General features: G+C 57.0%; 1 protein-coding gene across 5 annotated transcripts in view; it reads left to right on the top strand.

Annotated features, from left to right (window-relative positions):
- LRP5 (LDL receptor related protein 5) overlaps window positions 1-15,470 on the top strand; it is a 125,295-nt gene that overhangs the window by 53,932 nt on the left and 55,893 nt on the right. For all 5 annotated transcript variants that reach the window (XM_061162032.1, XM_061162023.1, XM_061162013.1 and 2 more), the window contains exon 5: window positions 598-729. In XM_061162032.1, the coding sequence (XP_061018015.1) occupies window positions 598-729 (132 nt within the window). The remainder of the gene's footprint in view (window positions 1-597; window positions 730-15,470) is intronic.

Raw genomic sequence — 15,470 nt, 5'->3', positions numbered from 1 at the left:
GGGAAGATTCCCCTGGAGAAGGGAATGGCAATCCACTCCACTATTCTTGCCTGGAGAATCCCATGGATGGAGGAGCCTGGCAGGCTATATAGTCCATGGGGTTGCAAAGAGTCGGACACAACTGAGCGACTAACACTTTCAGCGTTTCGTGTTTCTTGGGTCCCGTCGCATCCTGTCCTGGTCAGGGTGAGATCCCGGGAGCGTTCGTCAGTTCAGGTGCATGATGGTAGTGCCAGGGAGAGCGAAAAGCCTCGTCATCAGCATCGAGAGGCTCGGCCCCGTGTGGCCACCGAGCGCCTGTCCAGAGCCCGTGAGGTCCAAGCACGTGACAGATAAGACAGGCCTCCGCTCCAGGAACCCCCGACCCAGGGCGCACCACTGCCAGGCGGGCAGGTCCTGGGATCCTGCCAGCGAGGGCTGGGGGTGGCTTGCACGGGGGAGGTGGCCTTGGAGGGGCCCTGATGTCGACGGGGTTTCTCGTTGTAGGAAATCCAGAGGAGGAGGGGGAGGGGCGGGGAGGATGCCCACGTCGGGCGAGGCGGGGGTGGGGGTCGAGGGTCAGTTCGGAACCGTGTCCCCCCGACCCGTTTCCCGCAGACCACACGCGGTGTGAGGAGGACAACGGCGGCTGCTCCCATCTGTGCCTGCTGTCCCCGAGGGAGCCCTTCTACGCCTGCGCCTGCCCCACGGGCGTGCAGCTTCAGGACAACGGCCAGACGTGCAAGGCAGGTGAGCCGGGGAGGGGCGGCAGCCGGCCTGGGTGTCTGCCGTCTGCTTCCCTCGGGGAGGGGCTCACACGGTCTGGGCTCCGAGCTGCTGGGATTGGGTCAGATCTGGGCTCTGCTGCCTGACGGGCACGCGGGGGTTCCCGTCTGTAAGAGGAGGTCGTGCCAGATGGGCTGAGACCCTGAGTGCCGAGCACCCTGCCTGCTTGTGTGATCACACCCTAAAAGCCGGCCGTTGTTAACTATTAGGGTGAGGAGGGTGGTGTGCTAGGAACTGGGAGACAGGAGGCAGTGTCCTCTCCTCCCATCTCTTCCGAGGGTTCCCGATTCTGCAGCACCGTGGGCCCTCCTGAAAGCTCCTGTCTTTGCATTTCTTCTTTTTTCGTAAGCGTTGCTGTGGAACTCATAATTCATTGAAAACAATTTTATTTTTTATTACTGCTTTTTTTTGGCTACACTGTGTGGCAATATGGTTCCCTGACCAAGGATGGAATCCACGCCCCCTGCTGTGGAAGCACAGAGTCTTAACCCCTGGACCATCAGGGAAATCCTATAATTCATTTTGACCCTTGCATCCCGTTCCCTTGGGATCTTCGAGCCATAATCACCCCCCTTCTTCCCGAACCTGCTGGAAACGTAGGTCGTGAACACATCCTTAATGGGAGTTATCTTCCGGATGCATGAAGTTTACCTGATTTCCCACCCCCCCCCACCCCCCGCACGAGTGATATTCTTTGCTTTTGACATTTTCCCGTCTCTTTATTCTCCCCCTTGCTTGTCGCACGCTTGCTGCTTCAAGCACTAGTGCCGTGATTATTTGTAATGAGGTGTCACCAGTCTTGGGGTGCTGCCTGGGGGCCTTTATTGCCTGGTGTGGGGTTCAGGGTGTGCTCTTCTGGAAATGATGTGTGTCTAGGATTCACCTTGTCCCCTGGGGACGTCCAGGGCCCAGCATAGCTGGGCAGCACCAGGGTGAACTCGGGCCAGACCAGCGAGGGGGCTAGTGAGAGGGGACCGGAAGCAGCCACTCCTGGGCCAGCCCCACCTGAGGGAAAGAAAGGGAAGCCGAGGGCTTCCCTGGTGGGCTGGGGGCAGAAGGGAGGAGCAGTAGTAGAACTTGGTCCTGGATTTAAAACAAAAGTTCATGATGGCAAATCTGAAAAGCGTGGCATCCGCTAGGTTCCATATACCCCCAGGTCGTTCCCACGTGCCTGCTATATGCTGGGGCTAAAGCAAGTAGCTAGCCCGGCAGGCCTATTGGCCTGCCGCTCACAGAGCACATGTGCTAATTGAGTCAGGTTGGTGGGGCACACACGTGAATAAAAGTTGTTAATGGATTTGGATCAGAGTAATGCAAGGCCCACAAAAGGGGCTGAGGCAGAGAATATAGTAAGTCCCCTACATCTGAATGAGTTCCCTTCTGGGAGTGCATTGGTAAGTCTAATTTGTTGGTAAGTCTAACAGTTAGCCAAGGTAACCCAACTAACACAATCGGGTATATAGTACTGTACTGTAATAGACTTATAATACTTTTCATGCAAATAATACATAAAAAGTAAACAAACATGAAACGTAAAACATTCCTTATCTTACAGTATAGTACCTTGAAAAGTACAGTAGTACAGTACACAGCGAAAAGGGGCTGGCATCGAGTGAACAGGCAAGAAGAGTTGCTGACTGGGGGAGGGAGAGGAGGTGGGAGATGGCAGGGCTGAGGGATGGTCAGCGACAGGAGACGGAGGGCCAGCTGCAGGGTCAGGCACCTCTGGCGTGCGTGGCACAGGTTCTGACCCCTGCCGGAACCGGACGCACGTTCGCATCTTTAAAGTTCGCAACTTGACGGCTTGTATGTAGGGGGCTTACTGTAATGCACAGGGGGATGGGTAGGGGGGACTGACTGCCTGAGGTGGATGGCCAGAGAAGGTCCACCCCAGGAGGCACCATGTAAGCTGAGACTTAGGGACTAGCAGAGAGGAGGGGGATGGAGCAGAGAGAAGGAGCAGCCTGTGTGGCTGCCCTGTGGCAGGAGCCAGTTGGTGTCAGGACCGACCTCACAGGTGTCTGATCTGTGCAGGCACGTGGAGCCCCAAGTTCAGAAGAGCCCCATTTTGTGCTCTGTTGTCAACTTGAAAGCGCCCTGCATTTTCACTCTGCAATGGTCCCTGCAAATTACGGAGCCATTTCTGCTTTGTGTATTGCAGAAACTAAAGGGAAATCTGGAATTAGTGGAGATATTTTGGTGTATCTTTCTCTGCTCTTTTGTCCACGTGTGTCTCTACATTTCAGTTGACAATATTGCAGGAGTATTTGCAATTACATGAGCTATGTCCCACGTGGTTCAGTGGTAAAGAATCCACCTCCCAGTGCAGGAGGCGCAGGAGATGTGGGTTTGATCCTTGAGTTGGGACGATCCCCTGGAGGAGGAAATGGCACCCCACTCCAGTATTATTGCTGGGAAAAGCCCATGGACAGAGGAGCCTGGTAGGGTACAGTGCATGCGGTCACAAAGTGTTGGACATGACTACGCACACACGCACAGTGCTCCAGGAGCATGTGTTTTACTGCCTGAAGAATGTTTTATCAAGTGTGTAGACCTTCAAATCATCTTCCTTCTGTTGGGCATTTCTGTTCTATTTGTGTTTTTGCAATTTCCGAGTCTTGCTGCTGTGAGAGGGCTGGCTTGGGGCCTGGCCCTGGAGGTAGAAGGATCTGGATCTGCTGTCTGTTATCTGCCATCGATCGGTGCTATCTGCCTGAGCCCTGTGTTGGATTGGTTGGTGATGTCTGCTCTGGGAGAGGGAGGGGGATACAGGTATGGTTGCCATCTCCACCCACTCCAAGTATCTAGAACCAGGCTGCATGTGGACATTTGGGGAAGGACCAGGGATGGATATGTCAACTTTAAAAAATACACAATATGAGAATTGTAGTTGTGTTTTATTTGGGGCAAAATGAGGACGATAGCCCAGAGAGCATCTCAGATAGCTGAGAAAGTACTCCAAAGAGGTAGGGGAAAAGGTCAATATATATATGATCTTGGTGAAGGAGAAGTACATGCAATCAAGCGCATATTTTTGTAGAAGTTTTCTGCTAGTCACAAGGAACAGACGTCACATGAACGGTTGTAGCGCTTTTCTAGATATGAGGAGATATAAGGATTGGGCTCATAAAATTGGCGTCTGAAAATATCTAACCATCTGAAGACCCGTCCTGCCAGTTTTTCCTGGAGCACAGACGCCTCCATTTCTACTCTCCACCCTGAGCTCCTTTCAGGACGTGTTGAAAGTCAGCAGCCGCAGCCGCACACGATTTAATCTTGGTAGAGGTGGATGGCAAGTGCCTATGCCACGTGCCAATTTGTAGTTGACAGACACAACCCCAAGAAGGTAGATCATGCAGTCGTGCCTTCCCCAGTGGGGGCCTTGTGCAGCTGCTTTTGTTAAGGGGCCTGGGCGGCTCCTTCCTGCATCAAAGTTCCAGGAGTGGGGTGTAGGCAGAAGTGGGTTGTGAACCCTCACCGAAGCCCAGAGTCACGGCCCAGTGAAGTGGCACAGCCAGAGAAGCCTGGTGTTCCAGAAGGGACTTGACCAGATTGCCCTGGGGTCCTGCCACTCTCTGCCCCCCTTCCTTATCTGTGAGATGGTGGGGGGTGGGGGGGCGTGGGTTGAGACCACCCCCTGCCAGGGAAGCTGTGGAGAACCCAGGGCATCAACAGGAGTTGCAGATGGGAGCCCCTGCAGGCAGTGGGTCCACATATACAGTGGCCATGCCCACCATTCACACCGTTGACATTGCGTCAGGCCCACGGGGCTAGGTTTGCCTCCATTGTCGGAGGATCCTGCCACCCCCTGGGGGAGGCCCAGATTCCTTTCCAACCAGAACAAGTGGGGACTGTAGGCTTCTTTCAGGTTTCCACCATCCCAGTAGCTGGGGCCTCTGAACTCTGGGGGCCGCTGCCTGGGGTCGAGTCCTTTGAGAGGATTGTGTACCCTCTGCAGGCATCAACCGCAGGGAGAGGGGTGGGAGGGCTTCCTGGAGGAGGCAGTACCCGGGGCTGGAAGCTCTGTGCTGGGAGCTGACACCGATACCCACAAGGGGAACTGGGGATTAGTAGCAAAGCCTGTCTTTCCTGTCGGAAGCAAGCCCTCGGGGGCGGGGTGTGCGGGGTGTAGGGTGGGGTGGGGCTGGGGCCGATCCAGTTCCCAAAGAGCCCCTGGGAGTCAGCCACTGGGGCTACCTTTCCTGGTTTTGTCAGAACTGCCCGCTCCCCAGCTGTGAAGGACACTTTTTCAAATGACTCAGCTGGAGAATGCCAAGCTCGTGGAAGAAAAATGTTTTTGTTGTCATTCCGAGGGGCCCCTGCTTGGTTGGGAGCGAGGAATGGGGCGGGGGTCTGCATAGAGGCAGACAGGATCTCACACTGAGGCTGCATTTACCCGTGTTTGCTCCACATGCACCGTCCAGGACCAGGGTCAGAGGAGGGAACAGCTCAGGGAGACAAAAGCTGTGGATGGGAGTCTTGGTTTGCATGAGAATGGGATGCCCAGGGCCCGGTTTTTAGGAGGCTGGTTCGCACCCCAGTTGCTTCCCACTGACACACGGGTTCGTTCTGGGGGCCAAGGGCGGCTTATGTAGCTCCCTCCTTGGAGTTTGTTAGAAGCTGAAGGGATCTGGGGGCAGCCGGGATGGGAAAGGGAAAACAGAGTTTCCTAAATGTTTTAATTGAAGTCAAGAAGCAACCCAGAAGCTTCTTAGAGCATTTCAAGGGTTTGCCCCCATGGTGGCTTTCTGGACATTCGAGGTGGTCCTCAAACATCTCCCCATGTCCTTCACCCAGAGGAGCGCGGGCGTGAATGAGAAGGGGGTTCTGTCCCTGAGGGGGCCCCCTCGGCTGTCTCGGCGACAGATGCAGTGAGTCAGAGCCTGTTCTGTGATCGAGGAGCCAGTGGGGCTGAGGGTTTCAGATGTCACAAACAGTGACGCCTCCCCTGGCGGACCGGGGGCTTCGGGACTCGGATCCCCCTGCGTCTAATTTCTGTTCCTTGCCACAGAGTGTCGTGTTAAAGGACAATGTTTGATGAAAAGGACGGCCCCCGCCCCCCCCGCCATCACCTGAGCGCGGTGGCTGCCTTCCCTGCTCCCGCAGCCTCCCGAGCCGCCGCGTCCCCGTGTGTCGTTCCGCGTCCCGGTGGACGTAAATCGTGTGTGGAATGCGGGTTTTGACTGCTGACGCCGTGCGGGGTATCAGCTGCAAACACTGCCTGGAGACAGAGGCTGGCAACGCGAGGGCAACATGAAGAAAACGAGGCGCTGAGCCTGTTGAATGTCACTGGCAGGGCTCTGAGGATCTGGCACAGGCGCCTTGCTGGCCGGAAGGCAGCGGTGCCCGTGGAGGGCCGCCAGGGTCTTCCGAGGCTCGGCGTGTCCGGTAGGGAGGATGCAATTTCGGGGCCAGCTAAGGAGGCCATGGGATCACTCGGGGATCTCCTCTTGGCTGTGGAATCGGTGAGGTCCAGTGTCCCACGGGGGGTGAAGAGCCAAAGCCATGTGGTGAGGGCTCTGGAGGAGGCCCTGGGCTAGGGGGATGGCCCCTGGGACAGAGGGAAACGGACAGGGACTGTGCCTTGGGTGGCTTCTGTCCAGGATAAGGTATGTCGAAGGCAACATTCGCGGCATATAACACAGCTTTGGTCTCCAGTTGAGAGCCTGCCGAAGACTTTTCGGGTAGCAAGGAAATGCTCTCTCAGGCAAACCCAGAATTTAGAGTGATTTTCCTGGTGGCTCAGATGGTAAAAGTCTGCCTGCAACGCAGGAGACTCAGGTTCGATTCCTGGTTTGGGAAGATCCTCTGGAGCAGGAAATGGCAACCTGGGACTCCAGTATTCTTGCCTGGAGAATTCCATGGACAGAGGAGCCTGGGTGGGCTACAGTCCACGGGGTCACAAAGAGTCGGACACGACTGAGTGACTAACACTTTCACTTTTCAATCATGTGATGGCTTTCTGTGTCCAATCTTCCTTTTATGAAACCTTAACTCATGTCCCGGCTGTGTGATCTTGGGAAATTGGCTCAGCCTCTCTGTGCTTCCATTTCCTCAGCAGTAAAAAGGGATGATCAGCTTCCCTGGTGGCTCAGACGGTAAAGAATCTGCCTACAATGCGGGAGACCTGAGTTTGATCCCTGGGTTGGGAAGATCCCCTGGAGGAGGGCGTGGCAACCCACTCCAGTATTTTGCCTGGAGAATCTCATGGACAGAGGAGCCTGGAGAATCTCCATGAACAGAGGAGCCTGGTGGGCTATTGTCCATGGGGTCGCAAAGAGTTGGACACAACTAAGCGAGTAAGCATGTAGTACCCAATTATGGGGTTGTTGAGAGGAAGGTCTGGCTGCCTAACAAATATGAACTATGCTTGAATTTGAACTTGAACTTGGAGCCAGGCAGGCAGGATGGCAGGAGAGCAGTTTTTCCCTGGACATTTGGAATCAGGAGTAGATGTGGATGCCAACTGGTACCCAGAGGAGCTGGGAGAGTGGCCCAGTGTTTGGGGAACCCTCTTCGCCTGGCCAGTGGGGAAGCCAGGCACGTGGCTCTCCTTTCTGGGGATGAAGGCCGGCATTGAGCTAGAAGGATTCTGGATCGGGGCAGGGGCCTGGCTGTGTTGGAATTACCGTCACCCACGTGATATCCAGGTTGCTGGCCCCAGCAAATCTCCATGACAAGGGACTTCGTGTGGGCGGCGGAGGGCTGCCTCTGCCCTGGATGCGTGCCCAAGGCAGCTGCCAGGTGGTGGGTCGGGAACCACCTGCGCAGCCATAAACTTCTCAGGATGGGAAGCTAGGGTCTCGGGCATAACTTGCGGATTCCTGGCTCTCTCACCCCAGGTGCCTGACCTTTTATGCTTGTGTGTGTGTGCTAGTCACTCAGCCGTGTCTGACTCTTTGCGACCCCATGGACTATAGTCCTCCAGGCTCCTGTCCATGGGATTCTCCAGGCACAAATAATGGAGTGGGTTGCCGTTTCCTCCTCGAGGGGATCTTTCTGACCCAGGGATCGAACCCAGGTCTCCTGCATTGCAGGCTGATTCTTTACCAGCTGAGCCATCAGAGAAGCCCATGGAGTTGAATTTGAAGACATTTGTGTGATGCGAGTGAATCCTGTTTTTTCCCTGATTTTGAGCCAGGGAGAGCCGCCCCTGTGCAGGGGTCAGCGCTTTCCCCAGGGACAAAGCTGAGATGGGATGATGCTTGGACCCCAGCACGTGGGAGCCTGCGACATCCTGGCGTGGGTGCGGGGGGGCCCCCTGGGAAGTGGAGGATGGAGTGGGGGTTGGTTCACTTGCTGCTGAATGTCCGCAGAGCGGGGAGTCCGTCAGCCCGCTGAGCTGCGGCCTCCTCACTGGTGACGTGGGGAGATCGGAGGACGCCCCTCAGCGGGGCTGGAGCGGGTGTCAGGGGAGAGGCAGAGCCTGCCGGGCGGGGGCACGCAGACAGGACAGGCGCCCTGGGACTCCCTGCCTGTGGGCCGAGGGGCATCTCTTTTCCCAACCCCCCCTGGGCGCAGATATGACACCCGCTGGCTCCAGGGGCCCGTGTTTCTGGAGACTCAGGGAGGCACCTGTGGGTTCCGAGACTGGAGTGGATGTCCCAGCAAGTGGCCCTCCTCCGCCTTGGCCCTGCTGGGGGCTGAGTGAAGTCTGGGGGAACTGAGTGACTCTGGCCCCCAAGGCGGGGCGCCCGCCCTGGGCCAGGAGCCCGCCCCAGGCCAGACCGCAAGCCTGCATGCCCTCCAGCACCAGCCTCCCCGCCCCCTCCCTGGCAGCTGCAGCGACGGAGGTGCCCGGCTGGCTTTGGTTTTCCCCATGTTTTTCCAATTATGTGGAATGGGCTAAAAACAGCAGTAGTGGGCCCTTATTTGGGAGTTACCACCAGTGACCCAGGGCGCCCGCTCTTGCCGCTGCTCCCAGCCGCTCGGGGGCCCGCCCCTCGGGGGACCTGCCCTGTTCTTCTGACTTCTGTCCCTGGGCCTTCCTCACGCCCGTGGGGCAGCCCCCTCCTCGGGGCCCGAGTGACCTGGGCAGGTGACCTGCGGCTTGTGGCTCCGCTACCCGGGGGTGGGCAGGCGGTGCTGGGACGTCATTCTCCGTAACCCCAGCCCAGGCCTTTCAAGATGAGGCGGGGGCTCGCTGATTGACGGTCCGCCTGCCGCACCTCGCCAGGAAGGAGTTTTAACAGATGTTCGTGGGGGCAGGAGACGAAAGGGCGGCGGGGATGTGGCCAGGAGGGGGCAGCGGGAGGGACAGAGGCGCCCACTGTCGGGTCTGACGGGCAGGCTGACAACTGGGCCCCTTGCATCCGTCCGTCTGTCCGGGAGGATTAGCCGAGGCTCGGGCCCGAGGGATAAGGGGTGCGTTTGTTCCCAGTCTGGCTGTCTTGTCACTTATCGGGGAAGTAGGTCGAAGGGAAAAGAAAGGAGGCCCTTGTGGCCCAGGCTGCCGCCACCCGGGCAGTGATTGGCGTCGACTCTGCAAACAGAAGGCAGCTGCTGTTCTCAGCCACGGACCGTGAATTTTTAATAGCAGGAAAATCAGATTGCACCGTCTCAGGAAATGGTGTCACAAGCCCAAGTGCTGATTTTTTTTTTTCTTTTTTAAGAAATTGAGGTATTTAATATAACTTGCAGACAGTAAAACGCACAGGTTCTAAGTGTAGATTTTGATTAGCTCTTGACAGTTGTATACATCTACATAACCACCACCCCACACCAGATACAGAAGACTTCCACCGCCCGGAAAGTTCCCCGGTGCCCTTGGCAGCCTCCCGCCATAAACCAACCCCCCCACCCCCCATGCCCCCCACCAAGGCGGCCGCTGTCCTGACTTCCATCACCACGGATTAGTTTTGCCTGTTCCGGAATGTCATGGAAATGGAACCACACAGCATGTGTTCTTTTGTGTCTGAGTCTGAAGACGAACTTTTTAAAACTAATAAAAGAGGAGAGGGGAGCCTGCCATATTCTTCGAAAGAAAACAGTGTCATCATGGGGCTAGGCCCTCGGACAGGCGGGCCTCCGGGGTGCAGTCAGGCGCGGGGATGCCCGTGTCCACCGGCCACAGTGAGACTGCGGTCGCTCCACACGTAGCCCCCTCCCTCCCAGCCTGTCCGACGTGCCCCTTGCTTCTGCAGTTGAGCCCAGCTCCAGCCTGGCCCTGGACGGACCCCGGGGGCTGAGACGGCTCCCCGCAGGGACACGTTCTGTGCTCTCAAGGTCCGAGCCCTGGTGGATGGACGCCCCAGCCCCCAGCACTTCCTGGGGGCTAAGGGTGACGCTGTGTGAGGCAGGGTCTCTGGCCGGCCTGTGTTGTCCACATGCACAGTCAGAGCCACAGAAGGAGGGGCAGAGACGGGACCTGAGCCCGCGCAGCCTGGCCCACGGTCTGTGCCAAGCCTCCCCGGGCCCCAGGGACGTCTGCCTCCAGTGCATCAGAGTCGTCTACGGGACACTTCTGGTCTGCCTGGGCTCAGAGCGACCCGCGTGTGGGCTTTCTACAGAACAGAGCCACCTGCCTGAAGAGGTGGGACGGAGCCTTCCTCGTGCAAGTCCCGGGCTCTTTGCCAGCCCCCCACCCCACATTCCTGCCTTTCAGGGAGCCTGGCTGCCCACTTCTCATTTGCCCACCCAGCCACCCTCTGTTGGAACATGTCTTTCTCATTCCTAGCCTCGCGTGGGGGCCTTATCCACACCTGAGTCCCACCCGTGAGGGACGGGCCAGCTTGCCTGCTCACGGTCACTCAGGAGGGAAATGGGGCTGGGGGCTGAGGTCGGGTGTGACCCCTGGGCGTTGCTGCCTGTGGAGGGCCATGTGAGGGGCCTGGGGACGGGGCCGGAGGTGACTGGCTGCAGGGGGCTCACAGGGCTGGCACTGACCCGGCCGCTGTCCAGTGACCCCGGGCCCCAGGGCGGGGGTGACCCCCGTCCCAGAGCCGTGCACACAGGCCCAGCCCCAGGCCAGGGCGCCTGCCAGGCCCGTGGTTCCCAGGGGCCGTAGCCTCCCTGCAGCCTGGCCCGCAGGCCCAAGGTGGGCCATGCCGGGGGGACAGCTGCTCGGGCCTCAGGTTTCCAGCGGAGCCAGCGTCCGGCCCAGCCACTTCCTCTGTGCCTTGTGACCCTGTGGTCGCTCGGCGCGGTTTCCTGGGCTGGAGTGCCGGCCTGTCGTCTCGGTGTTTGTCCAACCGCTTACCCCCAGGGGAGCAGTGGAGAAAATCAATTGCTAAAAAACAAAAACAAGCCGGCTGCCTGCCTGCTGTGAAGCTGTTTATGGCCTTAGAAGCTGCAGCGTGGACCGCGGCCTACGCTGGGCCCTGCTCTGCCCGTGTGGTTCTGGGCCCGGGTCACAGTCAAGGCGGGCTCTGCCTCCCCTGGGGGCAGTGAGGGGAGATGGATGCGGGAGACCCGAGAGCCAGTACCGGGGCTGAGGACGCGTCAGGCAGGCGGAGAGGCATCTCTGGTAGGAGGAGCCGTCGGGGGTGGTGCGGCCTTGGGGGAAGCTCCAGGTTGGAGCCTCATCCTTCCCGTGGGGGGCCGTGACCTTGGAGCTGCAGATGGTTCAGCGGGGGGACAGGGTGCTCTCCACCCTGCCTGCTGGGCTGTGGGGGGTGGGGAACTCACAGGCCCCACCCCCTCTTGTATGTATTGTTGTGGTCAGTCCAGGCCCTGGGATGCACTCTCGTTTTGCCCATCTTGAAAAGTCCGAGTTGGGGTGTGGAAGGGGTTAACCACGAGGCCCTTTCAGGTGGCCCCCACACTGGGCGACTGCCACCAGCAGCGTCCTCCTGGTCTGCCAGGACTGTGGACCCTTCTTCCCCATCCCTCCCTTCTGTTCTTCCAGCTCAAACAGCTCAGAACCTGGAGGCCGAATATATCCCCCTCCAACCTCCCTACCCCCATGGCAATTTAGTGGAGAGTTAGGGCACTCCCTGCCAGGTCACCCTTGAGAAAGCCGTGGTGGGTCCCTGGAATTAAGATCATCACCCCACCTAGTCTGTGAGATCTTCTAATCTGAGAAAGGGAAGGTGGATCCCCAGAATTAAGACCATCGCCCCACCTAGTCTGTGAGATCTTCTAACCTGAGAAAGGGAAGGTGGATCCCCAGAATTAAGACCATCGCCCCACCTAGTCTGTGAGATCCCCTCGGGATGAACTCATGCACCGTCTTTTAAAGCCTTTGTTTTTCTTGTTTTGAAGTGGCATTTGTGTTTGCTGTAGGAAGGAAAACATAAAAAATAACTGGAGAAAATAAAAAACTCTCATACTTTTGCCACCTAGAGATAGCTGCTGTTAATATTTTGAAGTGTGTTTCTTGTCCTTTTTATTTATTTATTTATTTTTTTATTAGTTGGAGGCTAATTGCTTCACAACATTTCAGTGGGTTTTGTCATACATTGATATGAATCAGCCATGGATTTACATGCATTCCCCATCCCGATCCCCCCTCCCACCTCCCTCTCCACCCGATTCCTCTGGGTCTTCCCAGTGCACCAGGCCCGAGCACTTGTCTCATGCATCCCACCTGGGCTGATGATCTGTTTCACCATAGATAGTATACATGCTGTTCTTTTGAAATATCCCACCCTCACATTCTCCCACAGAGTTCAAAAGTCTGTTCTGTATTTCTGTGTCTCTTTTTCTGTTTTGCGTATAGGGTTATCGTTACCTTTTTTTGTCCTTTTATTTATTTATTTTTTTGACTGTCTCATGTGGGATCTTAGTTTCTTGACCAGTGATCAAACCCGTGCCGCCTACGATGGAAGCGAGACGTCTTAGCCACTGGACCCCCAGGGCAGACCCCACCCCATCCTTTCTCCTTTCACGCATTCACATCTTCTTGCGTGATTTGTTCGGATCATGTGTGTAGCATCACGCTGACTCTCCCGCCTACTGCCTCCCCAGCCTGTCCTGCCCCTGCCTTCTCCAGAGGGTGCTGTTGGGGCCTGTGTAACGACTGACCTGGACTCCAGCCCCTTCATATATGTAATGCTTTCCTGGTGGCCCAGAGGGTAAAGCGTCTGCCTGCAATGCGTGAGACCTGGGTTCGATCCTTGGGTCGGGAAGATCCTCTGGAGAAGGAAAAGGCAACCCACTCCAGTATTCTTGCCTGGGAAATCTCATGGATGGAGAAGCCTGGTAGGCTACAGTCCATGGAGTCGCAAAGAGTCAGACATGACTGAGCAACTTCACTTTCACTTTTTTTTCCTTTAGTGAGATCTCTAGGTTCTTTACGGGTTCTTCCCTTCGGGTTTCGGTTTTGCTGTTTTCATGAAGCCTTGGGGACCCTCTGTGACAGAGAATCCATGTGCATTTCTAGCTGCTGTTTTGGGCTGGCTTCTCGGAGGGGAAGTTGCCTGGCCAGAAGGTCCCTAAGCCACACTGCCATCCAGGAAGTGTGCCCGGGACAGTCGCCTGGGAGGTGGGGACACCCTGACCCAGCTGGTGGCAACAGGCCTCTCACTTCTACCTGCAAGAATCCGCCTGCAATGCAGGCGACCCGGGTTCGATCCCTGGGTCAGGAAAAACCCCTGGAGAATTCCATGGACAGAGGAGCCTGGTGGGCTACAGTCCATGAGTTTGCAGAGAGTCGGATACTACTGCGTGACTAATGCTTGGGCATCCCTGGTGGCTCAAATGGTCAAGTTACCAAGAAGTTACCCATTTGTCGTGTTTATTGACTGTGTTTTTTGTCTTCTATTAGTTTGTGTTTATGGTCTTTGCCCGTTTATTGTTGGGATCTGGGTAGTTTTCTTATTGATTTATATGCCTTTTAACTTTCTTTAAAATACTTAACGGACTTTATTTTTCAGGCAGTTTTAGGTTTACGGGGGAGTGGAGTGGAGAGCACTTGGAGTCCCTCTGTGTCCCCCCGCCTCCTGACATGGTTTCCCGCGTTATCAGACTGTAGTTCTGATACTGTAAAAGTCACACGTACTGTCTCACACAAGGGCTAGCAAACCCCCAGCCCCCACCCATGGGCCAGATGGCTCGCGGCCTGTTTGGGGGCAGCTGTGGGCTAAGTTCGGTTGAAGGATCACGAGAGGAGTGTTTTGTGACCTGGGAAAGCGGAAGGACCTTCAGGTTTCGGCGCCCACGTAGGACGCTTTGCTTACACGCCTTTGCTGACGCGTCAACTGTGGCAGCTTCTAGCTGCAGTGGTGGAGCCGAGGGGCCGTGAGAGGCGGCCGTGGCCTCACAGAGCCCGGAGCGTTTGCCGTCTGGCCCCTGGACGGAAGGTGCACAGAGCCCTGTGGGGACTGGAAGGCATGCTGGAGGGTGCGGAGATGATGCTGGTCACAGCGGCTTTCTCTCGCCTTTGTCCCGCGGGGGCTCTGTGTGTCTCGTGGCCGGGCTCTGCTGCCCCCATGGCCTGCCCTTTCCACAAGGCTTCCTTGCAGACAGGGGTGGGCTCGGAGCTGCCCCGGCATTCAGCTTGCAGAAGGTATTCAGGGTAGAGTCGTGGTCTGCTGGACCACCCTCGGCGGGTACCCAGCCTCCGAGCTCAGATCAGACCCCACGGGAAGGGGGCAGTGGAGGGTTACCCCACTCCTGCCTGCGGGGCTGCAGAGCGGCCTCCACGGCGCCCCTCTGTCTGGAGTTCCTGCTCTTGAACCCGTCCTTCTATGGAAAGCGTCCCCCCCGCCCCGTGCTCCCCAACTGTTGGGAACAGAATCATATCCTCCCAAAAGACACAGTGAAGCCTTCAGCCCTGGAGTCTGTGGATGTGACCTGCTTAGGAAATAGGGTCTTTGCAGCAAGAACCAAGACAAGGTCGTGCTGTGTTTGGATGAGCCTGACCCCCCAGGGACCAGTCATCTTCTCAGAGGGAGGCTTAGACAGAGACCCCAGGGTTAGCTTGGCCCTGCCAGCACCTTGATTTTTAATATTTATTTTATTTATGTATTAATATTTATTTTATTGATTGATTGATATCTATTTTATTTATTTTACTTATTTGGCTGCGCCGGGTCTTAGTTGCAGCATGTGGGATCTAGCTCCCCTACCGGGGATCGAACCCGGGCCCCCTGCATTGGGAGTGCAGAGCATTGTTAGCCACTGGACCTCCAGGGAAGCCCTCAGCACCTTGACTCACTGGCCTCCAGGACTGTCAGAGAAGCAGTCTCTGCTGATAGGAGCTGCCCAGTTTGCGGGGGATGTGACTGCAGCCCTCGTCGTTTGCGGGGACGGTGGCTCGGTCTGGATGCTATGTTGTCAGGGAGCAGGGCTTGAGCTGGACGTGTCCGTGGCATCAGTCTCTCCCTCCAGTCTGCTTTTCCATCTTGAGGCGAACACTCTGCCGGGGAGGGCTGTGTCCCGAGCCGACGCCTGACCCCAAGGCAGGGGTGCGCCCCTCTTTCCTGCGTGGGTGGGTGCGTGGGGGAGGGGAGGGGTCAGAAGCCGGCCCCGAGGAGGCTCCAGGGACCGCTGCCCAGCCAGCGAGGGAAGGTTTCACTTTCTTCGGCAGTGCCGCGGGGCAGGCTATTTGTTTAAACAACCCCAAAGAAAACCATTTGGCCAAACTGTTAAGTTTCTAAACAGTTTGCTTCCCTGGTGTTTAAACAAAGTCCTCCCCGGGCCCTGTGTCTGGTCCCAGGGAGGGGTCGCCTGTCTTCCTGCTGGGCCAGCCCGGCGCCCTGCGCCCACTCCAAGGCCAGCTGCTGCTTGCACCTTGCCGCAGACAACCCTGGAGGTCGCCCCGG

Source organism: Dama dama, chromosome 2 (assembly GCF_033118175.1).
Source record: "Dama dama isolate Ldn47 chromosome 2, ASM3311817v1, whole genome shotgun sequence".
In the NCBI taxonomy this organism is placed as follows: domain Eukaryota; kingdom Metazoa; phylum Chordata; class Mammalia; order Artiodactyla; family Cervidae; genus Dama; species Dama dama.
The sequence above is the reverse complement of the archived record's forward strand: the minus strand, read 5'-3'. Positions and strand labels throughout refer to the sequence as shown.